This window comes from Elephantulus edwardii, unplaced genomic scaffold (genome assembly GCF_000299155.1).
Source record: "Elephantulus edwardii isolate Elephantulus edwardi_28Jun2011 unplaced genomic scaffold, EleEdw1.0 scaffold00008, whole genome shotgun sequence".
Lineage (NCBI taxonomy): Eukaryota > Metazoa > Chordata > Mammalia > Macroscelidea > Macroscelididae > Elephantulus > Elephantulus edwardii.
In genome coordinates this window covers 1,228,444-1,247,841 of record NW_006399758.1, presented here as the reverse complement: position 1 = coordinate 1,247,841, position 19,398 = coordinate 1,228,444, and the positions used below count along the sequence as shown (strand labels likewise).

General features: G+C 38.6%; 1 protein-coding gene across 3 annotated transcripts in view; it reads right to left on the bottom strand.

Moving 5' to 3' along the window:
- MYBL1 (v-myb avian myeloblastosis viral oncogene homolog-like 1) overlaps window positions 1-14,920 on the bottom strand; it is a 58,220-nt gene extending 43,300 nt beyond the window's left edge. For 2 of the 3 annotated variants that reach the window (XM_006880424.1, XM_006880425.1), the window contains exons 1-3: window positions 14,809-14,897; window positions 6,138-6,243; window positions 5,329-5,400 (exon numbers count right to left, since the gene is read on the bottom strand). In XM_006880424.1, the coding sequence (XP_006880486.1) occupies window positions 5,329-5,400; window positions 6,138-6,243; window positions 14,809-14,828 (198 nt within the window). In that variant the 5' untranslated portion in view covers window positions 14,829-14,897. Of the gene's footprint in view, window positions 1-5,328; window positions 5,401-6,137; window positions 6,244-14,808 lie in introns of all 3 variants that reach the window. The other variant, XM_006880423.1, reaches the window with a different exon arrangement.
- Between the last annotated feature and the right edge of the window lie 4,478 nt (window positions 14,921-19,398).

Here is a 19,398-nt window from a genome sequence, read left to right as displayed (position 1 = left end):
TTTAGAAATTTAGGTACTTAATAGTTGCCTTTCAGAAAGCAAGTCAGACCAAATTTAATGCTTTATAGCCTTAAAATTAAAATCTTCAAAAAAAATGCAATTATCAACAGCAACTTTTAACTATGTAATATCATATGTCCAAGTACCAAATCTTATTAAAGTCATCAACTGTGCTTAGACTACAAATAAAATCTCTAAAAAACATTTTAAATTAAAGTATGTACGTCTAGACTATGTCTTATAATCAAGCCGAAAAGCCATGACACAGATGTGAATACAAAAAACAAAAAAAGTAGAAATATGTACTCAAATAGCACAACACATGCATCCATATAGCAGAGTAATAATCATACATAATGCTAGACAATTTAAAAATACTCTAATGGTATTCCTGAACCATCACATGGTATTAGATATTTTAAAATACATCTCCAAGTTATCAAGAAAATGCAAATGTATCTGTATAGAAACATGCATTTAATTATTAAAGTTTAAAAGGAAAATTGATTTTCCAGAATAAGAAAACTTAAGTTTCTTAAAAAACATCTCAACATCTCAACATTATAAAGAAATGAATACTTAGTTTTTGCTTGCTATCTCTGACCTGTCATTAATGATTCACAAAGACTATATATCATTTAGAAAGCTTTTTTGTTAATGTTAAGGAGCTGCACTGTCAATCCAAAGGCATGTGCTTCAAATCCACCAGATCTTCCACAAGAGAAAGATGACCAATCTCCTCCTGTGAGATTACTACCTCTGAAAAACCCAATGGAGGATTAGCTATGAATCAGTTCTGACTTGACCATTCCTAACAACATGTTATCTTGTTTTTGTTATATGCCCTCACAGTCGCCTGCATCTCATAGTAGCCCTATTTACAACAGCCCTAAACCCTGCTCTATCCTGTGACAATCTTGTTGTTTCTGACACACCTACTCCCATTACCCTAGTCACTGAATCAATCCATCTCATCGAAGGTCTTCCTCTCTTGCACTGTCCTTCCACCCTCCCAAGTATGCTGTCCCTCTCCAAGGAATGGTCCCTTTTTGCAACATGTCCAAAGTATGTCAGATGAAGCTTCAGAATCTTTGACTCCAAGGAGCAGCCTGGTCTCACCCTCTCTAGCAGGAACTTGTTTGCTCTCCTGGTAGTCCATGGTATATTCAATACTCTTCTCTAGCACCACAGCTCAAAGGCATCAATTCTCCTTCTGTCATCCCTAGTCATTGGCCAGATTCCTGACAGAAAGCAATTAACTGCAAAGACATAGCCCGGATCAGGCACACGTTAGTCTACAGACTGCAATCACTGCATCATTGCTCTTTAGTACTCTGGAGGTTTCTGACAGCAGACTTTCCCAATGCAATTCATCTTTTAATTTCCTGGCTGCTGGTACCAAGAGTGTTTATTGTGGAGCCAAGTAAACTAAAGCTATTAACAATTTCACTCTCTTCACCTTCTAGCATGATGCTGCCTATTACCCCAGTGGTGAAAAATTTTACTTTTTCTTATTTATTAAATTTAATGAAAGTTTACAGAGACTTAGGGTTTACAGTCATTCACTGTTGCACTTTTCTCCCTGCCCCCCACCTCTCCCAATTCACTCTTCTCCTTGAAAAGAAAAAGAAAAACTCTTTGATTATGATGCAATCCCTCCCCCCAAGTTTACTCCACTATGCAGCCTTCACTCTGGACTTCTGTAATAACCAGAATACCCATTCATATAACGCTTTTAAACAGACCTCTCCCTCATCTGTTTCAATGCAATATATACCATTCCTCTCCTCCTTTTCTGTCTTCCCTCAACCATGATGTCGGTCCCTTTTTACAACAGTGGACCTATGCAATATTTGTCCTTTTGTGAACGAGATATTTCACTCAGCATAATGTCCTCCAGGGTCATCCACTTTGCAAAATATTTCATGAGTTCCTTCTTTTTCAATGCAGCATAGTATTCCATTGTGTGAATATACGAGAGCTTCTCTATCCATTCGTTTCTTTATGGGCACTTAGGTTGTTTCCAACTCTTTGCTATTGTGAACAAAGCCACAATAAACATGGGTGTGCATATATCTTCTTGGGTGGCAGTTATGGCTTCTTTAGGGTAATTTACCAGCAGTGGAATTGCTGGGTCAAATGGTATCTCTATTTGCAACTTTTTGAGAAAGCGCCAGTCTTTCATAGTGTTTGCACCATTTTATACTCCCACCAACAGTGAATAAGGGTTCCAATTTCTCCACAACCTTGCCAGCATTTGATGTTTGCTGTTCTATTCAATTTTGCTATTCTTACGGGGATGAGATGATCTCTCATAGTTGTTTTAATTTGCATTTCTCTTAGAGCTAGGGATTTTGAACATTTCTTCATGTGTCTGTATGTACCTAGGACAAAAAGCAAGGACTATAAGCTTCATTAAAGAAAACCTTGTAAGAACTCTACAAGTCCTAATCCACAACAAAAACAGTCTTCCAAGCATCCTGAAAAATCAACAACCAGGAGAGGATAAAATAGATGAATGGGACCCTATGCACATCCAAATAGACGAATGGGACCCTATGCACATCCAAAAACAACCAGGAGAGGATAAGATAGATGAATGGGACCCTATGCACATCCAAAAACTTCTCCAACAGAGTAAAAAGAGAAGCCATAGATTGGGGGAAAACATTTGGTAATGACATGTCTGACAAGGGACTTATATATAGAATTTATAAAATACTCAAGCACCACAACAAGATAAAGGTAAATAATCCAATTTAAAAATGAGCACAGGATATGAACAGGCACTTCACCAAAGAAGACATTCAGATGGCTAACAAACACATGGAGAATCTTTGTTTTCTTGATGCTGAGCTTTCAATCCATATTGAAGGCTGCAGTCCTTGACCTTCTGCAGCAAGCACTTCAGGTCCTCCTCAGTTTCAGCAAGTACCCTGTCAACCAAGGTTCTGGTTTTGTGTACAATGAAACTCAAATGGCTTGTTTTCAAGGAGACTTTCTCTTTATGGCTTCTGTATTATCAATGCTGATCCATTCTAAGTTACCACTTTCTCCTAAATATGTTCTTAAAATATTTCTGTTTACTTTATGTTATTGAAATTACGCTAGTAAAATTAGTATCAATAACCTGTTGACTATCAGGAATTGTACCAAGTATCCTATTTAACACAGAGTGAGATCAGATGGCCCAGTGGACAGAAAGCGATGCTACCAAGCCAAAGGTGGGTGATTTTTAATCCACGGCTCTCGGGCCTGTCTTTCATTGTTTTTATCCAAACATTCCTCTAGGTCATATAGCCCTGGTGTGTCCACTTGCCGTACAGCGTAACTTGTGCTTGCTGTGAGGCAGAACACTGTGACACTGATGTGTAAAATGTGTTAATGGTTGGTTACCCAATGCAGACAGTGTGGGGTGGAGCTCCCCACTGAAACAAGCTCGGAAGCAGGAGTGGCATCCACTTCCATAATAGCTTGCCTCCAGAAACCCTAGGAACCTGGAGAGAGGATGAAAGACACACAAGCATTGAGGACTCTCCTTCATAGGGTTGCCTGCGACTCAATGGCACTTAACAACAACAACATCCTATTTATTATTTCTGATTTTCACAATATCATAAGCAAGTTCTAGTATCTACATACCAAAGATAAAGAAACTAAAGGTCAAAGAGGTTAAGTAATTTTTCTAAAACTAAACTCATTTGAACAAAATACAAATTGACTACAAAACTTATGCTGTATCCTTTATATGGTCTTGAATGTCAGGTTGGAAATTATGAAGATATATAAAGAACTTAGTTTTGGGAAAGGCATATGCCAGGGATGTGTCCTATCTCCATACCTTTTCAACCTGTATGCAGAGTAGATTATCCGAGAGGCCGGGCTCTATGAGGAGAAGTGTGGTGTCAGGATTGGTGGAAGATCTATTAACAATCTGCATTATGCAGATGACACAACCCTGCTTGCCGAAACTGAGGAGGACCGGAAATGCTTGCTGCAGAGGGTCAAGGACTGTAGCCTTCAGTATGGATTGAGGCTCAATGTCAAGAAGACAAAGATTCTCACCACTGGATCAATTGGCAGCATCAGGATGATGGTGAAGAGATTGAGATTGTTAACAACTTTAGTCAGCTTGGCTCCACGGTCAACACTCCTGGCACCAGTAGCCAGGAAATTAAAAGGCGTATTGTGATGGGAAAATCCACTGTTAGGGACCTCTCCAGGGTACTGAGCAATGGTGTCACTCTGGAGACTAAGGTGCATCTGATACAGGCTATGGTCTTTGCAATCACTTGTCATGCATCAGAGAGCTGGACAATGACTAAGGAGGATAGAAGGAGAATTGATGCCTTTGAGCTGTAGTGCTGAAGAAGAGTACTGAACGTACCCTGGACTGCCAAGAAAACAAACAGATTCATCCTGGAGAGGGTTAAACCAGGCTGCTCCTTGGAGGCAAGGTTTCTGAGGCTTCATCTGACATACTCTGGACATGTTATAAGAAGGGAGAGGTCCTTGGAGAGGGACATCATGCTTGGGAGGGTGGAGGGACGGCACAGAAGGGGAAGACCCTCTATGCGGTGGATTGATTCAGTGACTGGGGTAATCGGGATAGGAGTGTCAGAGACAGTGAGATTGCACAGGACACACCAGAGTTTAGGGCTGTTGTACACAGGGTCCCTATGAGTCGCAAGTGGCTAGACGGCACATAACAACAACATAAAGAACTTAGATGATGACCTTGTTTCTAAAATTCAAAACAGTCAACATCAAAATCTAAATATGAATATTCTAACTACTGACAATATAGCAGAAAAAACAAAAGTATACAAAATAATACTTTTAAAATTAATGACATTAAAATGAATACTATGTGAAAAGTAGTATGGTGAATAGTTATTTTACAAAATACATATAATTTTAGAATTATGCCTAAAATAACAAACTTTTTTCAATCAAGCTTTATGATTGGCAGATTATTGGTAAAATTTCAAATGATTGGCAGATTATTGGTAAAATTTCAAAATATTTTAATATTTTCAATTTATCTAAAAATATTTCCATATTTCAGTAAACATTTGTAAAGTTCTACTCAAACATAATATTACTTTTATTTTACATTTAGTAATTTTGTTAAGCCCAAATGTATTACTAAAAATTAAGATTTTCTATGTCACTAGTAACTATAGGTAGAGTAACAAAGATGCTTTTATGGAAGAAAACCTAAATCTAAAATATATTAAAAAAACTTACATTTTGGAAAAATAGCAAGCTTAATCCAATAATTCAAATCAGTTCTATCATACATAAAGCTAAACATTATACACTTACTTGAAGATGACTAGCAATTAGAGTCCAATCATCAGTTCCATGCTGCTCAACCAACTTCTTTAGCTTATCATCCTGTTAAGATAGGTATGAAAATTAGGAGACTTTCCCCTACTTCACTTCTCTTCCCTCAACTACACAAACCTCTTTAAATTTATCAAGTCCTTTTTAAAAGGCAGAAGCAACTGAAGTTGCCCCATTAACTATTCTTCTTTGTCAAGGCTAACATTAACCTACTATTCATGTCTCTGGCAATTAAATGCTATGCATCAGAAAACTGGACAATGACTAAGGATGACAGAAGAATAGATGCCTCTGAGTTGTAGTTCTGGAGAAGTGTCTTGAACTTACATAGACCTCCATGAAAGCAAATAGGTCTGTCTTGGATAGGGTGAAACCAAGTTTCTCCTTGGAGGCTAGGATTTTGAAGCTCCATCTCACATACTTTGGGCATGTGGCCAAAAGGGACTAGTCTATGGAGAAGGGTATCACGCTTGGAAAGGTGCAGGGACAGAGCAGAAGAGGAAGACTAGATGAAATGGATTGACATGATAAATAGGGCAATTTAGGTGTGTTGGAGTCAGTGAGACTGGTTCAGGACAGGATTCAGAGCTATTTACTGTACAGAGGGTCACTTTGAGTCACAGGCAATTCAACCGCTTACAACAAACACATGTCTCTGCTTAAAAAAAAAAGTAACTGCAAGCTAGTTACGGATTACCTTTTTATGTTTTAATATGCATTTCACATAATATAGTACTATTACTTTTAAAGTATATAAATAAACTTAGTAACCCTTGCCATATAACTACCTCATCTCTCGTCCATTTAACTCTGTTCCAGAGCTTCTTCAATCCTTTTTGCTGTGGTACTTCATAATCATGATCAGCATACTGAAGGTCATCATCCTCATCCTCACTACACAAGAGATAATTCATTAAATTAAGAATTTAATTTGTGAGTTCAATCATTGACACCATCTGTGTGTGTAGATATGACTGAAGAAGTTATTTAGTCTAAATAACAATCTAACAACACAAAACAAAAAATTTCATATATTAGGAGCTATAATTTCTCACTTCTTGTTATGACTGAAGAAGAAGTGATGCCTTTCAGCTACGGAGTTGGAGAAGACTACTGAATGTCTCATGGACTGCCAAAAGAAAAAAAACAAATGTTTCCTGGAAAAATGCAGCCAGAATGCTCCTTGGCAGCAATGATGATAAAGCTTCATCTCCACCACAAGAAGATAAAGGTAAATAATCCAATAGAAAAATGGGCACCGGATATGAACAGATACTTCACCAAAGAAGACATTCAGATGGCTAACAAGCATATGAAGAAATGTTCAACATCCCTAGCTCTAAGAGAGATGCAAATTAAAACAACTATGAGAAATTACCTCACCCCAGTCAGAATAACAAAATTTAACAGAACAGCAAACAACAAATGTTGGTGAGGTTGTGGAGAAACTGGAACCCTTATTCACTGTTAGTGGGAGTGTAAAATGGTGCAACCACTGTGGAAGGTGGTATGGCGCTTTCTCAAAAAGTTACAAATAGAGGTACCATTTGACCCAGCAATTTCACTACTGGGAATATACCCTAAAGAGATCATAACTGACATCCAAGCAGATATATGCACACCCATGTTTATTGTGGCTTTGTTCACAATAGCAAGGAGTTGGAAACAACCTAAGTACCCATCAATGAACAAATGAATAGAGAAGCTTTGGTATAGTCACACAATGGAAAACTACACTGCATTGAAAAACAAGGAACTCATGCAATATTATTCAAAATGGGTGACCCTGAAGGACATTCTGCTAAGTATCTCAATCACAAAAGGACAAATACTGCATGGTGCCACTGTTGTAACACAGGACTGACATTGGGGTTGGGGGGGTGACTGAGAAAGATGGGTACAAGAATGTATACTGCATTGAAACAGATGAGGGAGAAAACTGTTTAAAAGGGATATGTGATTAGGTATTTTTGTCATGACGGAGTCCAGAGTGAAGGCTGCATAGTGGAGTGGACCTGGGGGAGGGTTTGTAAAGCAATGAAAGAATTCTTTTACTTTTCCAAGAGGGTAATATACTAGGGGGGGAGGGTTGGGAAGGGGGGAAAAGTGCAACAATGAATGAATAGAAAACCAAAGTCTCCGTAAATTTTTGTTGAAATTAATAATAAATTTTTTAAAAATCCGTTTTTAATTAAAACAAAAGCTTCACCTCACATACTTTGGGCATGTTGCTAAGGGAGGCTATTTGTTGGAAAGAGACATTATCCTTGGAAAGTGAGGGGCTGGCAAAAAGGAAGATCTTGAACCAGATAGACTGACACAGTGACTGCAGTAATGGGCACAAGTGTGTCCGAGATGTGAGGGTGGTACAGGATAAGACAGGGTTCCAATTTGTTGTAGATAGGTCTATGAGTCACACTCAAATCAATGACACCTAACAACAAAAACATGGTTTCTTGTTGACATTAGAAAGACAAGGCTGGATATGTCACCAAAGATAAAATATAACCTTGGATGCAACTTTTATGCTAATGCTATAAATTTAGGTGCTTTAAATTAGAGAATGAAAGCTAAAATTTTATTTTTGTTTTAGAAAAAATACTGGCAATAGTATGGAAAAATTGGAGGAAGGTAATTTATTCTATTAGAAGTATTCTAACAATCACCCAAGTAAAAAATCCTTAGGACTTAACAAAGGGTAATGGTAAAACAAAAATTAGTAGTTAAAACCATAATAAATTAAATTATTCATTAGCAATGTCAAAAACAAATTAAAATTATCAAGAAATATTTTAAAGTACAAGATTATATATAGTAAATGATAAAACACTACTAGGATACACAAAAGATTTGAGCAAATGGAAGAACAGTCCACATTCTTAGAGAAGAAAAATATTATAGAGATGTTCAACCAAATAAATTCATAAATTTACATTAAATTAATAAGAATACCAACAGAGTTTGGGAGGAAGTTATACAAACTGATTCCACAGTTCATATGAAGCAATGATTGTGAGAAAAGTTCTAAAATCAGTAGGAATATCAGTACATGGTTGGAAAGTTGGTCAGTGAATAAGGATTACAGAAGAGATTATGAGTTATCATGTTGAAGACTACTCAATGTCTCATGGACAGTCAAAAGAACAAATAAATGCATCTTGGAGAAGGTGAGACCAGAGTCCTCCTTTGAAGCAAGAATAGTGAAAACTCATCTCACATACTCTGGATGTTAGGAGGGGCCATTTCTTAGAAAAGATCATCATGGTAGGAAAGGCAAAAGATCAGCAAAGGAGGGGAAGACCCTCAATGAGACGGATTAATAGTGACTGTAACAATGGGTTCAAGTATAGCAAAGATAATGAGGGTAGTAGAGGATAGGTTAGGACTTAACAAAATTCTAATCATATTCATGTGAGCAGGGAAAGAGAAACTAATCATGCAGAGATGACTGGCAACTCTTTACACAGAGATGATTAGCAGTATCAATAGGAGTAAAAATCCAAGCACAAGTAGGCCCACAGCTCAAACCTGTGTTCAAGGGTCAATTGTACATGGAGAAATAAACAGATTTTGGAACAGATGAAGGAATCAAAGATGACTCCAAAATAGCTGGGTTGGGAAATGTAATTAGAGTTATTTGCTGATAAAAAGGAAAAGAGATAATTCTGAGAAGAAAAAAAAAAAGGAATAGGGAAATAAGTTTTGACTTAGTGGATTCCAAGGTACCTGAAATAAATATAAATAATGTCCAACATAAAACACTGTAATTTTAAAGTTTTTAGGAGCCACATTAAGACATAAAAATGAACAGGTGATATTAACTCTAGAATTCAATATATTTAAAATATTATTTCAACATATAATTGACATGAAAAATTATAGAGGAGGGGTAAAAATGTATATCAATTAATGAAAACTCATCCTTTCTATAAATTTTCACTAAAATCCCAATTTTAAAAATTACAAACAAAATATTTTACATTCATTTCCCTGAGTAATTTTCCTGAAAGCTTATCCATTTTAACGTTACAATTCTATCACATTCTTTTTGGCCATATATGCTCTTTGTGAACAATTTCTACTTGTACAGGTTTCATACTTTACTTCACAAGGTCACTGGTTTCAGACACTGTTCCACAGCCCATTAATACTCAGGAAACTAGAGTGTTGCGTAGGTTAGTGAAGAAGCATTAAAGTAGAAGAATTCTTAGAATCACCTATCCACTACTGAGTATTTCCTAGAATCTATTATACATCTTAGTTCTGGCATCAAGTTTTTCCTAAAAGGTGATCGCTGAAGTATGATAGAACTTTTAAAATAAATATTCAGAGTAAAAAAGATCCTAGAAGTATATCAATGGGGAGTTCTGGTGGCTTAATGGTTGCAAATCCCAGAGTCATCTATTTCCATGCAGTTCAAAGCCACCAGCTGCTCCAAGGGCAAAGGATGGGTAATCTCCTTCTGTGTGATTTACTGCTTCCGAAAACTTGCTGGAGGGTCACCTATGGGTAGGTTCCAACTCAACCAAACTCAACAAGAAAAGCCTTAAATATCACTAGCTACAAAAAAAACACAACACAAACAAAAGAAAAAAAACAAAACTTCTGCGAATGCCTATAATTTGCTAAGAATAAAATGGAAAGAATAAAACCTCCAAAGTAACCTCACCAACATTTCATTTTCATCATTTAGAAATCAGAAAAGATATGCTTCAATTTTCTGGTTTTTATATCATCTTTTTAAATCTTTTAGCTTTTTTGTATGATAACAATAAACTCTGGCAAAACACAGTAATTAAATAACATCAGCCTCCTACCCTAGAGTGACTAATCCAGATGGTAACTAAAAGGTGAAGCATTTCTCCCGTCAGAAAGCAAAAAAAGAAGAGGGATCTGGTCACTGACACTCTATTCTAGGACCAGGTTTCCACAATTATTTTGCCAGTTTTATTAGTCAGAGAAAATAGTTCTTTTGTAACTGTCTGTAACAAAACCAATGTCCAAACAGAACATTTTCTGGGTTATCAATGACAAAGTGTCTATGATAATTATGAAACAACAAAACAAAGCAAAGGAAAAATATTCTCCCAACTAAATAGGCCAGGATTACAGTTACCAGTAACTTTCCATTGGGTATAAAATATTAAGAAGAGGGCAGTCATGATTATAAAATACAAATATTATTCACTTTTATTACTGTTAAGATAAAACCTTTTATAGTTTATTTTTTAAGAACACCAATTACAGGATCTGGTGGGGAAAAAAATGAAGCTGTCAAAAGAATAATGTGAGGTGTGTGTTTTTTTGGGGTTTTTTTTTCCATTTTAAAAGAAACTAATGGTTGACATTAAAGAAATCTCTCTCAACTGTCAAGTTTGAACTGATGCAATGCCAACCCTCCAGTAGGTTTTAAAGACTGAAAATCACCCAGGAGTTTGACTGTCTTTCTCCCAAAAGAGCCACTGGTGAGTTGAAACGACCAGAGAGATGTAGCCTTTGAGTCAGCAGCATAACTGCCTAAGGACTAGACCACCAGAGAGCTTCCTAAAGAAGTAACACAAGTTCTATAATAAGGGCTCTAATAAAAGCACTTCAACTTGATCACATTTTAAACCACAAACAGCCTCAAATCTGAAAATTTTACCATCATAAAAAAATATATCTGTATTATGCTGTCAACTGAAGAAGACAGGATAACTGCACATTTGGGGGTTTTAAAGTTCAATTTGATTCAAGGTGTGGAAATTGACAGTAAAGTTAAAGCAGGCCACCTAGTGGTTAGTATGATGTGCTTCATACAAGAATATTTTATCTGGTTTGTGAAAGCATTATCTCTATCCCAAGACAAATTTTCTTCACAAATCTTTGACCATCATAAATAGCAACACTTAAATATAGAAGTGAGTTCTATTACCTATAAACAAAAATAATGCAAGCCCATTTCTCAATCCCATTAATGGGTGTATATTTTTAAATAGAAAAGGGGATTATGAAACATCTCCAAAATAGAGTATATAGTAAAGCTAGAAGTTACCTTACAAATCAATCTAGCCTAATTAAATGATGAAAACCTGGGGTATGGGATTTAAATGCTTTACCAGAACAATACTGTTGTTGTTATGTACTGTTGAGTCACTTGCTACTCAAAACTGACCCTTATTATAATAAGTTAGTCTCTTATTTTTGGTGTGGTTTTTTTTTACTATTACTTTGTTAGAAACAATACAGTAATATGGCTTGTGACACACATACTACTGAAAAACACCTTCCATTTCAAGAGCTAGTTCTGATCTTTCATGTATAGCTTTTAAATGTTTACTCTTAAGGGTTGACTACTTTTTTAAAAGTAAAATTATTTATACTAAAAGATGCTTAAAATAAATATAAATTTTAGTATTACAAAGTTATATCATAAAAACTGCCAGTGGGATAAAAAAAATAATTAAAATAAAATTAGTCTTTTCCTTTCAATAAATCTAGATTAATAATACCATGGCTATTTTAAATACTAATCAAAACAGCCAAACCCTAGGTTGATTCACACTTGAGGTAACACTTAAGTTTTTCACTTTATAACGTATTTTTCCCCCCAGCTGACACAGGAAAAAAAAAAATCACAGGATTTATGCCTATAATCTTATGCAAAGCTTTTAAACTTCAAAGTATATTTTTTATTTAAATGGCTGTATACTGGTGATCATAAAGTATAACACAAAGTGACTAAATTATTTCCTCTTTTGAAGATAAATTAAGTTTATGCAAATTTTTAGGATATCTATTAGACAAAAGGCAAAAGCCTGCATTTTGTCCAACAGATAGTTCCATTTTTAGTAAAATTTTATATTAGAATATGAAATTAAGTTAATAAAACATGTTCTTTTATTAAAACACTTTTTGTTAACTTCTAAGTTAAATAATCATATTTACATACACAATAATTTAGATCAAGAAACACAACTGAAGCATGAATGTGAGACATAATCCTGAGATGTCTCACCACATCCTCTATTTGTATGCTCCCATGAGAGTGTAGCTTCACTCCACATTTCACAGACCTATGACTCTTCATTCAGTTTAATTTGCAAAGCTAGCAAAGATTTAATATTAATAGCACAACAGATGTTTAGATCTTACAGTTCAGAAAATTGTGAATAGCCGAATATGTGCAATTATAAAACAGAAAGTCAGTTGGGGTGGGGAAGGTTCTGACATCCATACATGCATATCTTAACCATAAATCTAACTAAACACTGCTAATTGCAGTCATCAAGAAGTTGCTTCACATAAAACATCAATACTAACTGGTAGATAATACTACACTGAAGATCAACTTTTGTTAAATTGATATATTCTCTTGTCATTTTGGTTAAAGAAGTTTTTTATTTATGAAATTGTATCCAAAGGAAAATGTCTAAGCCAATACTACAGTAATCATAAACAGAGGAGATTGTATTATCTATCTTATCTGAAGACTATGGGGTTAACTAGGTCCTTGAATTTCTAGAAGAGTTCTAAGCCAGAGATGACTTTGTCCCTCACGGGTCATTTAGCAATATCTGGAGACATTTTTTTTAGTGGCATTTACGGATCAGAGGTCCAAGGATAGATGGATAGATAGATAGATAGATAATGCAGAGGATGGAGATAGATAGATAGATAAATGATAGATAGACAGACATAGATATATATATATATAATGCAGAGGGCAGCCTCCACTATAAGAGTTCTTCCATTCAAAATGTCACTAGTACTAAGGTTGAAAATCCAGCTCTAGATAAGTGTGTGAATTTGTTCCACCTCCAGGGTTTGTCCTATACTATACACTTGCTACAAAATATTAAGCAAACAAGGGCGTAATTATATTTTACATTCATTACTACAAAAGTCTTTTGTGCATACTACTTAGTAAATTAATAAAACAAAGACTACGTATGCGGTTACCTCTAATTTTGAGAGTTTAATAGCATCTTCAGTAAGTGAATCCAAAGCAATACATTTCAAAAGGAAATACATTCCTAGTTAAGAGTTTGAAGATGAGCAAACATCTTTACAGGTTTACATAACAATACTGCAAAACTGAAAGACGCTCTACATATCTTTTGTATTTCAAGGATTACTTCACACAATTTAGAAGAAGCTATTACAGGTCAAAATTAGATTCAAAATTACTCATCCGAGTTTTGGTGTTTTGGGTTTGTTTTAAAAAAAACCAACAACAAATGCCCAATACCTGTACAGCACATTTCAGGTACAATCAAAGCCAACATGAACCCTCAAAATTGTAAATGAATCAACCAGACACGTTTTATGTTCAAAACTACTGAGAGTAATATTTTCTAATATATGTGAAGTTGATAGCACGGGTATGGTGCTAACTGAAAACATTAAAAAGACCCTTTCTTTTGTTTTAGAGTAAAGCAGAAATAGCTACTGGGTATAGAACTGTATCTGAAGTCCTATGGCAAATCCAAAAAAACCCTCTATTTGCAGCTTCCCAGTTTCACCCACCTTGCTAGTATTGCTCCTTTATTACGCACATATAGTACTGGCATCTTAAGAGCTGTAGCTCCTAAGAACAAAGGAACATGAGTTTACATCTCCATGCCCTACTAAGTTGGACTAAATATATTCACCTGACTCTCAGTTTCCTCTTTAGTAACACCTATTGTGTATTTCCCCTTTCTGATGTTTATGAGTATTTTGATGTCTGATACGCTGTAGGCATGGGTTTGCTACCTATATCAGAGGGTCTCTCTTATCTAAGAAACCAGATAGCAAATGTAAGAGTATCCCATTTTTAACAACTGGATGTAAATGAACTTCAATATTGTAACCTGTAGCCACCTGACACTAGCTAGTCTGGGGATTAGCTGTCATTGTGGCTCTTAGATTCTCCCAGCTTATCTTTCCCCCTTTTTTACTTTTTACAGGGAATACTTTTTTTGACTCTCTGTGCCCGCAGTGGTTACTGGCTTTCCCCTACACCAAGCCTCAGTTACGCCCCAGAGAATTTTCCATGCCGTTCAATAGAGCCAGGTGGAGGGCGGGGTGCCCGCCTGGGTTGGTCAGGGAGTTCCTGGTTGAGGGCGGCAGTGATTCCGAAGAGAGAATCCCTCGGAGGCTCCAGGCGGGACGCCACCACTCGTACCTGCGTGGCGATCCCTGAGCGCGCAGACTTCCCTGGAAAGAGACCCTCTCCCAGGAGAAATGGCTCCGAGAAGGCAGGAGCAGGCCAAGAGCTGCGGGGAGACTCACCGCCGAGGAGCAACCGGGGCTGCGTCACTTTCTGCTACTTCTTCCCAGCCGTCCCTAACTCTTCCAACACGCCACGCAGGCCTCGGGGACATGGGGCCAAGGGCGCTGGGGGCAACAGGACGGGCAAGTCCGGACCCAGCCAGGAACGGCCTGGTGGGAGGCGGAGGGAAAGGGAAGAGGCCAGGGCCAAGCGATGTCACCCACCTGCGCGACCTCTTCGCCATCCTTCAAGTACCACATAGGCACGGGCAGAGCAGGGATGCAGCTCAACCTCCTCTAGCCTCTGGAGAATGCTCCTCTCCCTGACCCTCCCGCTAACTTCTCCTGCAGCCTCCGCGAAGCGAACGCAGGGCAGCACCAAGCGACCGAGGGATGGCCCGGCCCCCGACCCGCAGCCCCGGCCTGGTCAGGACAAGGGCGGCCCTGACATGTCACGACGCGCGCTCCCGCCCTCAGGCCGCCTTTCCACCTCCCCGCCGAGGCCTCAGCACAGCTCCGCAGCGGGAGCAGACCCCCGCCCCTCCCCGCAGCTAGTGGCACTGCAGGGCTCGCAGCCGCCTGCAGGGTTTTGTCCACACCGCCGAATCTCGCGCCCAGCCTCCCTCAGGAGCCGCCGTTTGAATCTGCGCACGCGGCCCCGAAGCTCATTGGCTGCAGCGGCAGCACGAGGGGGGCAAGGGGCGGGGCAGGGAGAGCGCGCGCTGCTGAGGACGGGGTAGGAGAGCTGGAAGCGGGGTCTGGAACGCTGCGGAGTAGGGTTGGGAGTCAGGGGGTGGGGTTGAGGCCAGGCGCGCGGGCCGAGCTCTGACAGGACCCGGAGCGCGCTGAGCGCAGCGCCGCGAGGGGGCGGGTCGCCGAGGGCCACGCGCAGCGCCGCGAGGGGGCCGGTCGCCGAGGGCCGCGCGCAGCGCCGGAGAGGCCTGCCGGGAAAGCGAGTCCCTGCGTCCTCCGTGGGGCGTGTAAGAGGGCGGCGGGGTCGGTTCGGCCGCCCCAGACTTTCCGGAGTGGGTGGCTCCGCCACTCGTCTTTCTCGACTTTGTACTTTTCCTTCCTTGAGTGTATCCTTCCTCAAGGAAAGGGAATCTTAAGACTTGAAAGGAACATGCGCAACCGTTATTTTTAAGCAAACATTGAAGCTATTTTTGGCCAAACAGCATAACTGCCAGATTGCCAAGACTGACAGAAAACTGAATTTCACCTACTTCAAGATAACTAGAGTTGCTGTGTACCGTTGACTCTGTCAGCACCCACCCATAGTTGAGATTTCCATCCTGATGGATTCGAACCACTTGACTTTGGGATTGCAACACAACTTCTTACCACTAGGCCACCAAAGTTAGTATTGTTAGGTGTTAGAGTCAAGGAGACTCAGCAACCCAATAAACAGCCATCCTGAACCCTGCCCTATCTTGTGCCAGCCTCTTTACCTACACATTAGAGCCCATTGCTGAAGTCACTGTGTCAATCCATCTCATTGGGGGGGGGGGGTCTTCCTTTTCTTAACTGACCATCTTTCCAAGCATGATATCCCTTTTCAAGGAATAGTCTCACCTACCTACATGAGCAAAGTATGAAAAATGAAGCCTCATCATCCTTGCCTCAAAGGAGCACTTTGATTGTACCTTCTCTGAGACATGTTCTTTTCAATCTGCATATTGAGCAAATAATTCACAAAGCCAGACTCTATGAAGAAGAATGTGGCATCAGGATCGGAAGAAGACCAATAAACAACCTGTGTCATGCAGATAACACACAACTTTGCTTGCTGTAAATGAGAAGAATATGAAATGCTTGAAGATCAAGGGGACCTATACCCTTGATGTATGGATTACATCACAACATAAAATTAAACAAAGGTCCTCACTACAGGCCCATCTCAAAATTATGATAGATGGAGAAAGGATTGAAGGTGTCAATGAATTCAATTCCTTGGATCAACAATCAACCAGAGGATAAGAGCAGGTGAAAAAAGTTTTCATCAAGAAATGTACTTAAATGAGGAAAGGGAAATATTCTTGCTCTACAGCTGGTCTTTAAAGTGTATCTTTCATAGGAATTAATCTATAAGCGAGGTCTAGGAGCCCTGGACCAGAAAGGGGAAATAAGGGAAGATAGAAATTTTTCCAGGGACTAAAAGTAACAGTAAAAAGTAACCATTCTTTCTCAAGAATGGCTGAAGGAGCTAGAAGCATATGTGCCTGTTGTTATTGTTGTTATGTGCTGTAGAGTCACCTGCAACTAATAGCGACCCTGTGTACAACAGCCCTACCCTGCCCTATCCTGTACCAATGTCACCGTCTCTGACACACCTACCCCCTTACCCTCGTCACTGAATCAAACCATCTCATCAAGGATCTTCCTCTCCTGTGCTTTTCCTCCACCCTCCCAAGCATGACATCCCTCTCCAAGGACTGGTCTCTCCTTGCAACACGTCCAAAGTATGTTAGACGAAGCTTCAGAATATGTGCCTCCAAGGAGCAGCCTGGCTTCATCCTCTCCAGGACAAACCTGTTCATTCTCTAAGCAGTCCATGGTATATTAAATACTCTTCTCCAACACCACAATTCAAAGGCATCAATTCTCCTTCTATCATCCATGGTCATTGTCCAGCTCTCTGATGCATAGCAAGTGACTGCAAAGACCATGACATGTATCAGGTGTACCTTAGTCTCCAGACTGATATTGTTGCTCTTCAGTACTTTGGAGAGGTCTCTAAATGCCGACTCTCCCACCACAATACATCTTTTCATTTCCTAGCTGCTGGTGCCAAGAGTGTTGATTGTGGAGCCAAGCAAACAATCTCAATCTCTTCACCATCTATCAATTTGGTGTCCATCGGCCCAGTGGTGAGAATCTTTGTTTTCTTGATATTGACCCTCAATCCATACTGAAGGTTGCAGTTCCTGACATTCCACAGCAAGCACTTCAGGTCCTCCTCAGTTTCAGCAAGCAAGGTTGTCATCTGCATAACGCAGATTGTTGATGAGTCTTCCTCCAATCCTGATGCCACATTTCTCTTCATAGGTAGATAGAGCCCAGCCTCCTGCATAATCTGTTCTGCATAAAGATTGAAAAGCTATGGAGATAGGATACATTCTTGGCATACACCCTTCCCAATTTTGAACCATGCACACTGTTTCCTTGCTCTGTTCTGACGTCTGCCTCCTGGTCAAAGTATAGGTTTCACATTGGCACGATCAAGTATTCTCGGATTCCCATTCTTGTCAGAGTTAGCCACAGTCTGTTGTGATCCACACAAACAGCTTTGAATAATCAGTGAAACACAGATATGCATTCTTCTGGTATTCCCTGTTTTCAGCCAAGATTCATCTAACATTAACTACAATATCCCTAGTACCACAACCCCTTCTAAATCCAGCCTGCACTTCTGGTAGTTCTTTGTCGATATGCTGTTCCAGTCATTTTGGGATAATCTTCAGCAGAATCTTGCTTGCATGTGGTATTAATGATATTGTTCGATAATTTTCACACTCTGTTGGATCACCTTTCTTTGGAATGGGAACAAATATAGATCTCTTTCAGTCAGTTGGCAAAGTGGTTATCCTCCAGATTTCTTGGCACAACTTGGTGAGCACATCTAGGGCTGCATCTCTTAGTTTAAATATGTCAATTTAATGACTACTAAATGCTTAGGTCAAGTAGATTATAGTAATGCTAAAAAATGGTTAAGGAGCCAAATTTGCAGGCCAACATGCTCTACTTCATAGAGCATTGAACCACATAGCAAACTGGCATTTTGCTATTTTGAAATTTTATGTGTCATCTTTTGCAAATTGGAGATGCAGGTGCAAATGTCGTTTAAAAGGAGCTTTCACGCATTGTTGTCAAAACCTGAAACACCTGCCTTTGTATTTTTTTCTTTCCTACTCCTGCCCTCCCCACCCCACCACAGGTGTACATTCTGGGAAGCTAAAGAAGTGTTTCTTGTAAATCATTCCTTACTACGGTTTGCTGGTCCAGTTTAAAACCATACCAAACCAAAACCCTCCAAAAATGTAATTCAGAAAGAAATGTCATTTTCTTATTTATTCCTGGTCATATTCTATTCATATTCTAACAGGAAGCATAATGTCTGCTGTATTTTGGACTGTATTCTGTTTTACACAAGATACAAGAGGTTGTTTTTGGGGTGTTTTTTTTAATTTTTTTTAGTTTGAAGGCAGGTATTTTAAATTTTTGTCAGTAAAATCCCTTTCCTTTTACAGGCTGAGAAAGAAAGTCCTCAGATAAAATGATACAAAAAAAAAGTTCTAAAGCAAGACAATGTGTGAAACTAACATGGTAAGTCAATTGTATTTATATATTACATAATCCAAAGATTGATTTTGAAATGGTTCAATAAAATTGCCCAAGTTTCTCCAGTAAAGTACCCTCAAAGCACAAGGAACTGAGTATGAAGTGATTGTAGGAGGAGGGGAAGTATTCAGGAGTGAATGTTATAAATATCTTTAAAACGATTTTTATCTTTAAAAACTGATGTAAAATTTGCATTCTATTCCATAAGTATATATTATTTGTTTTTATTGTAAAACAAGATTTTTTTTTAAAATGAAATATACTTTTAGTAAAACAAGCTTTTTAATATTGAAAATTAATTCTTCCTTGCTCTGCAGTAAAATGGTTTCTAAAAAAAAAAAAACCCAAAATGTTCAGTCCTCAACCATCCATCACAAAATTCCAACTAATTCTCACCTTCTCTCAAAGGCTAAACAAATAGCTCCCAGTGTTTGCTTATGCTAATTTGGAAAGTTCTGGTTAAAGAAGTACGTAAGA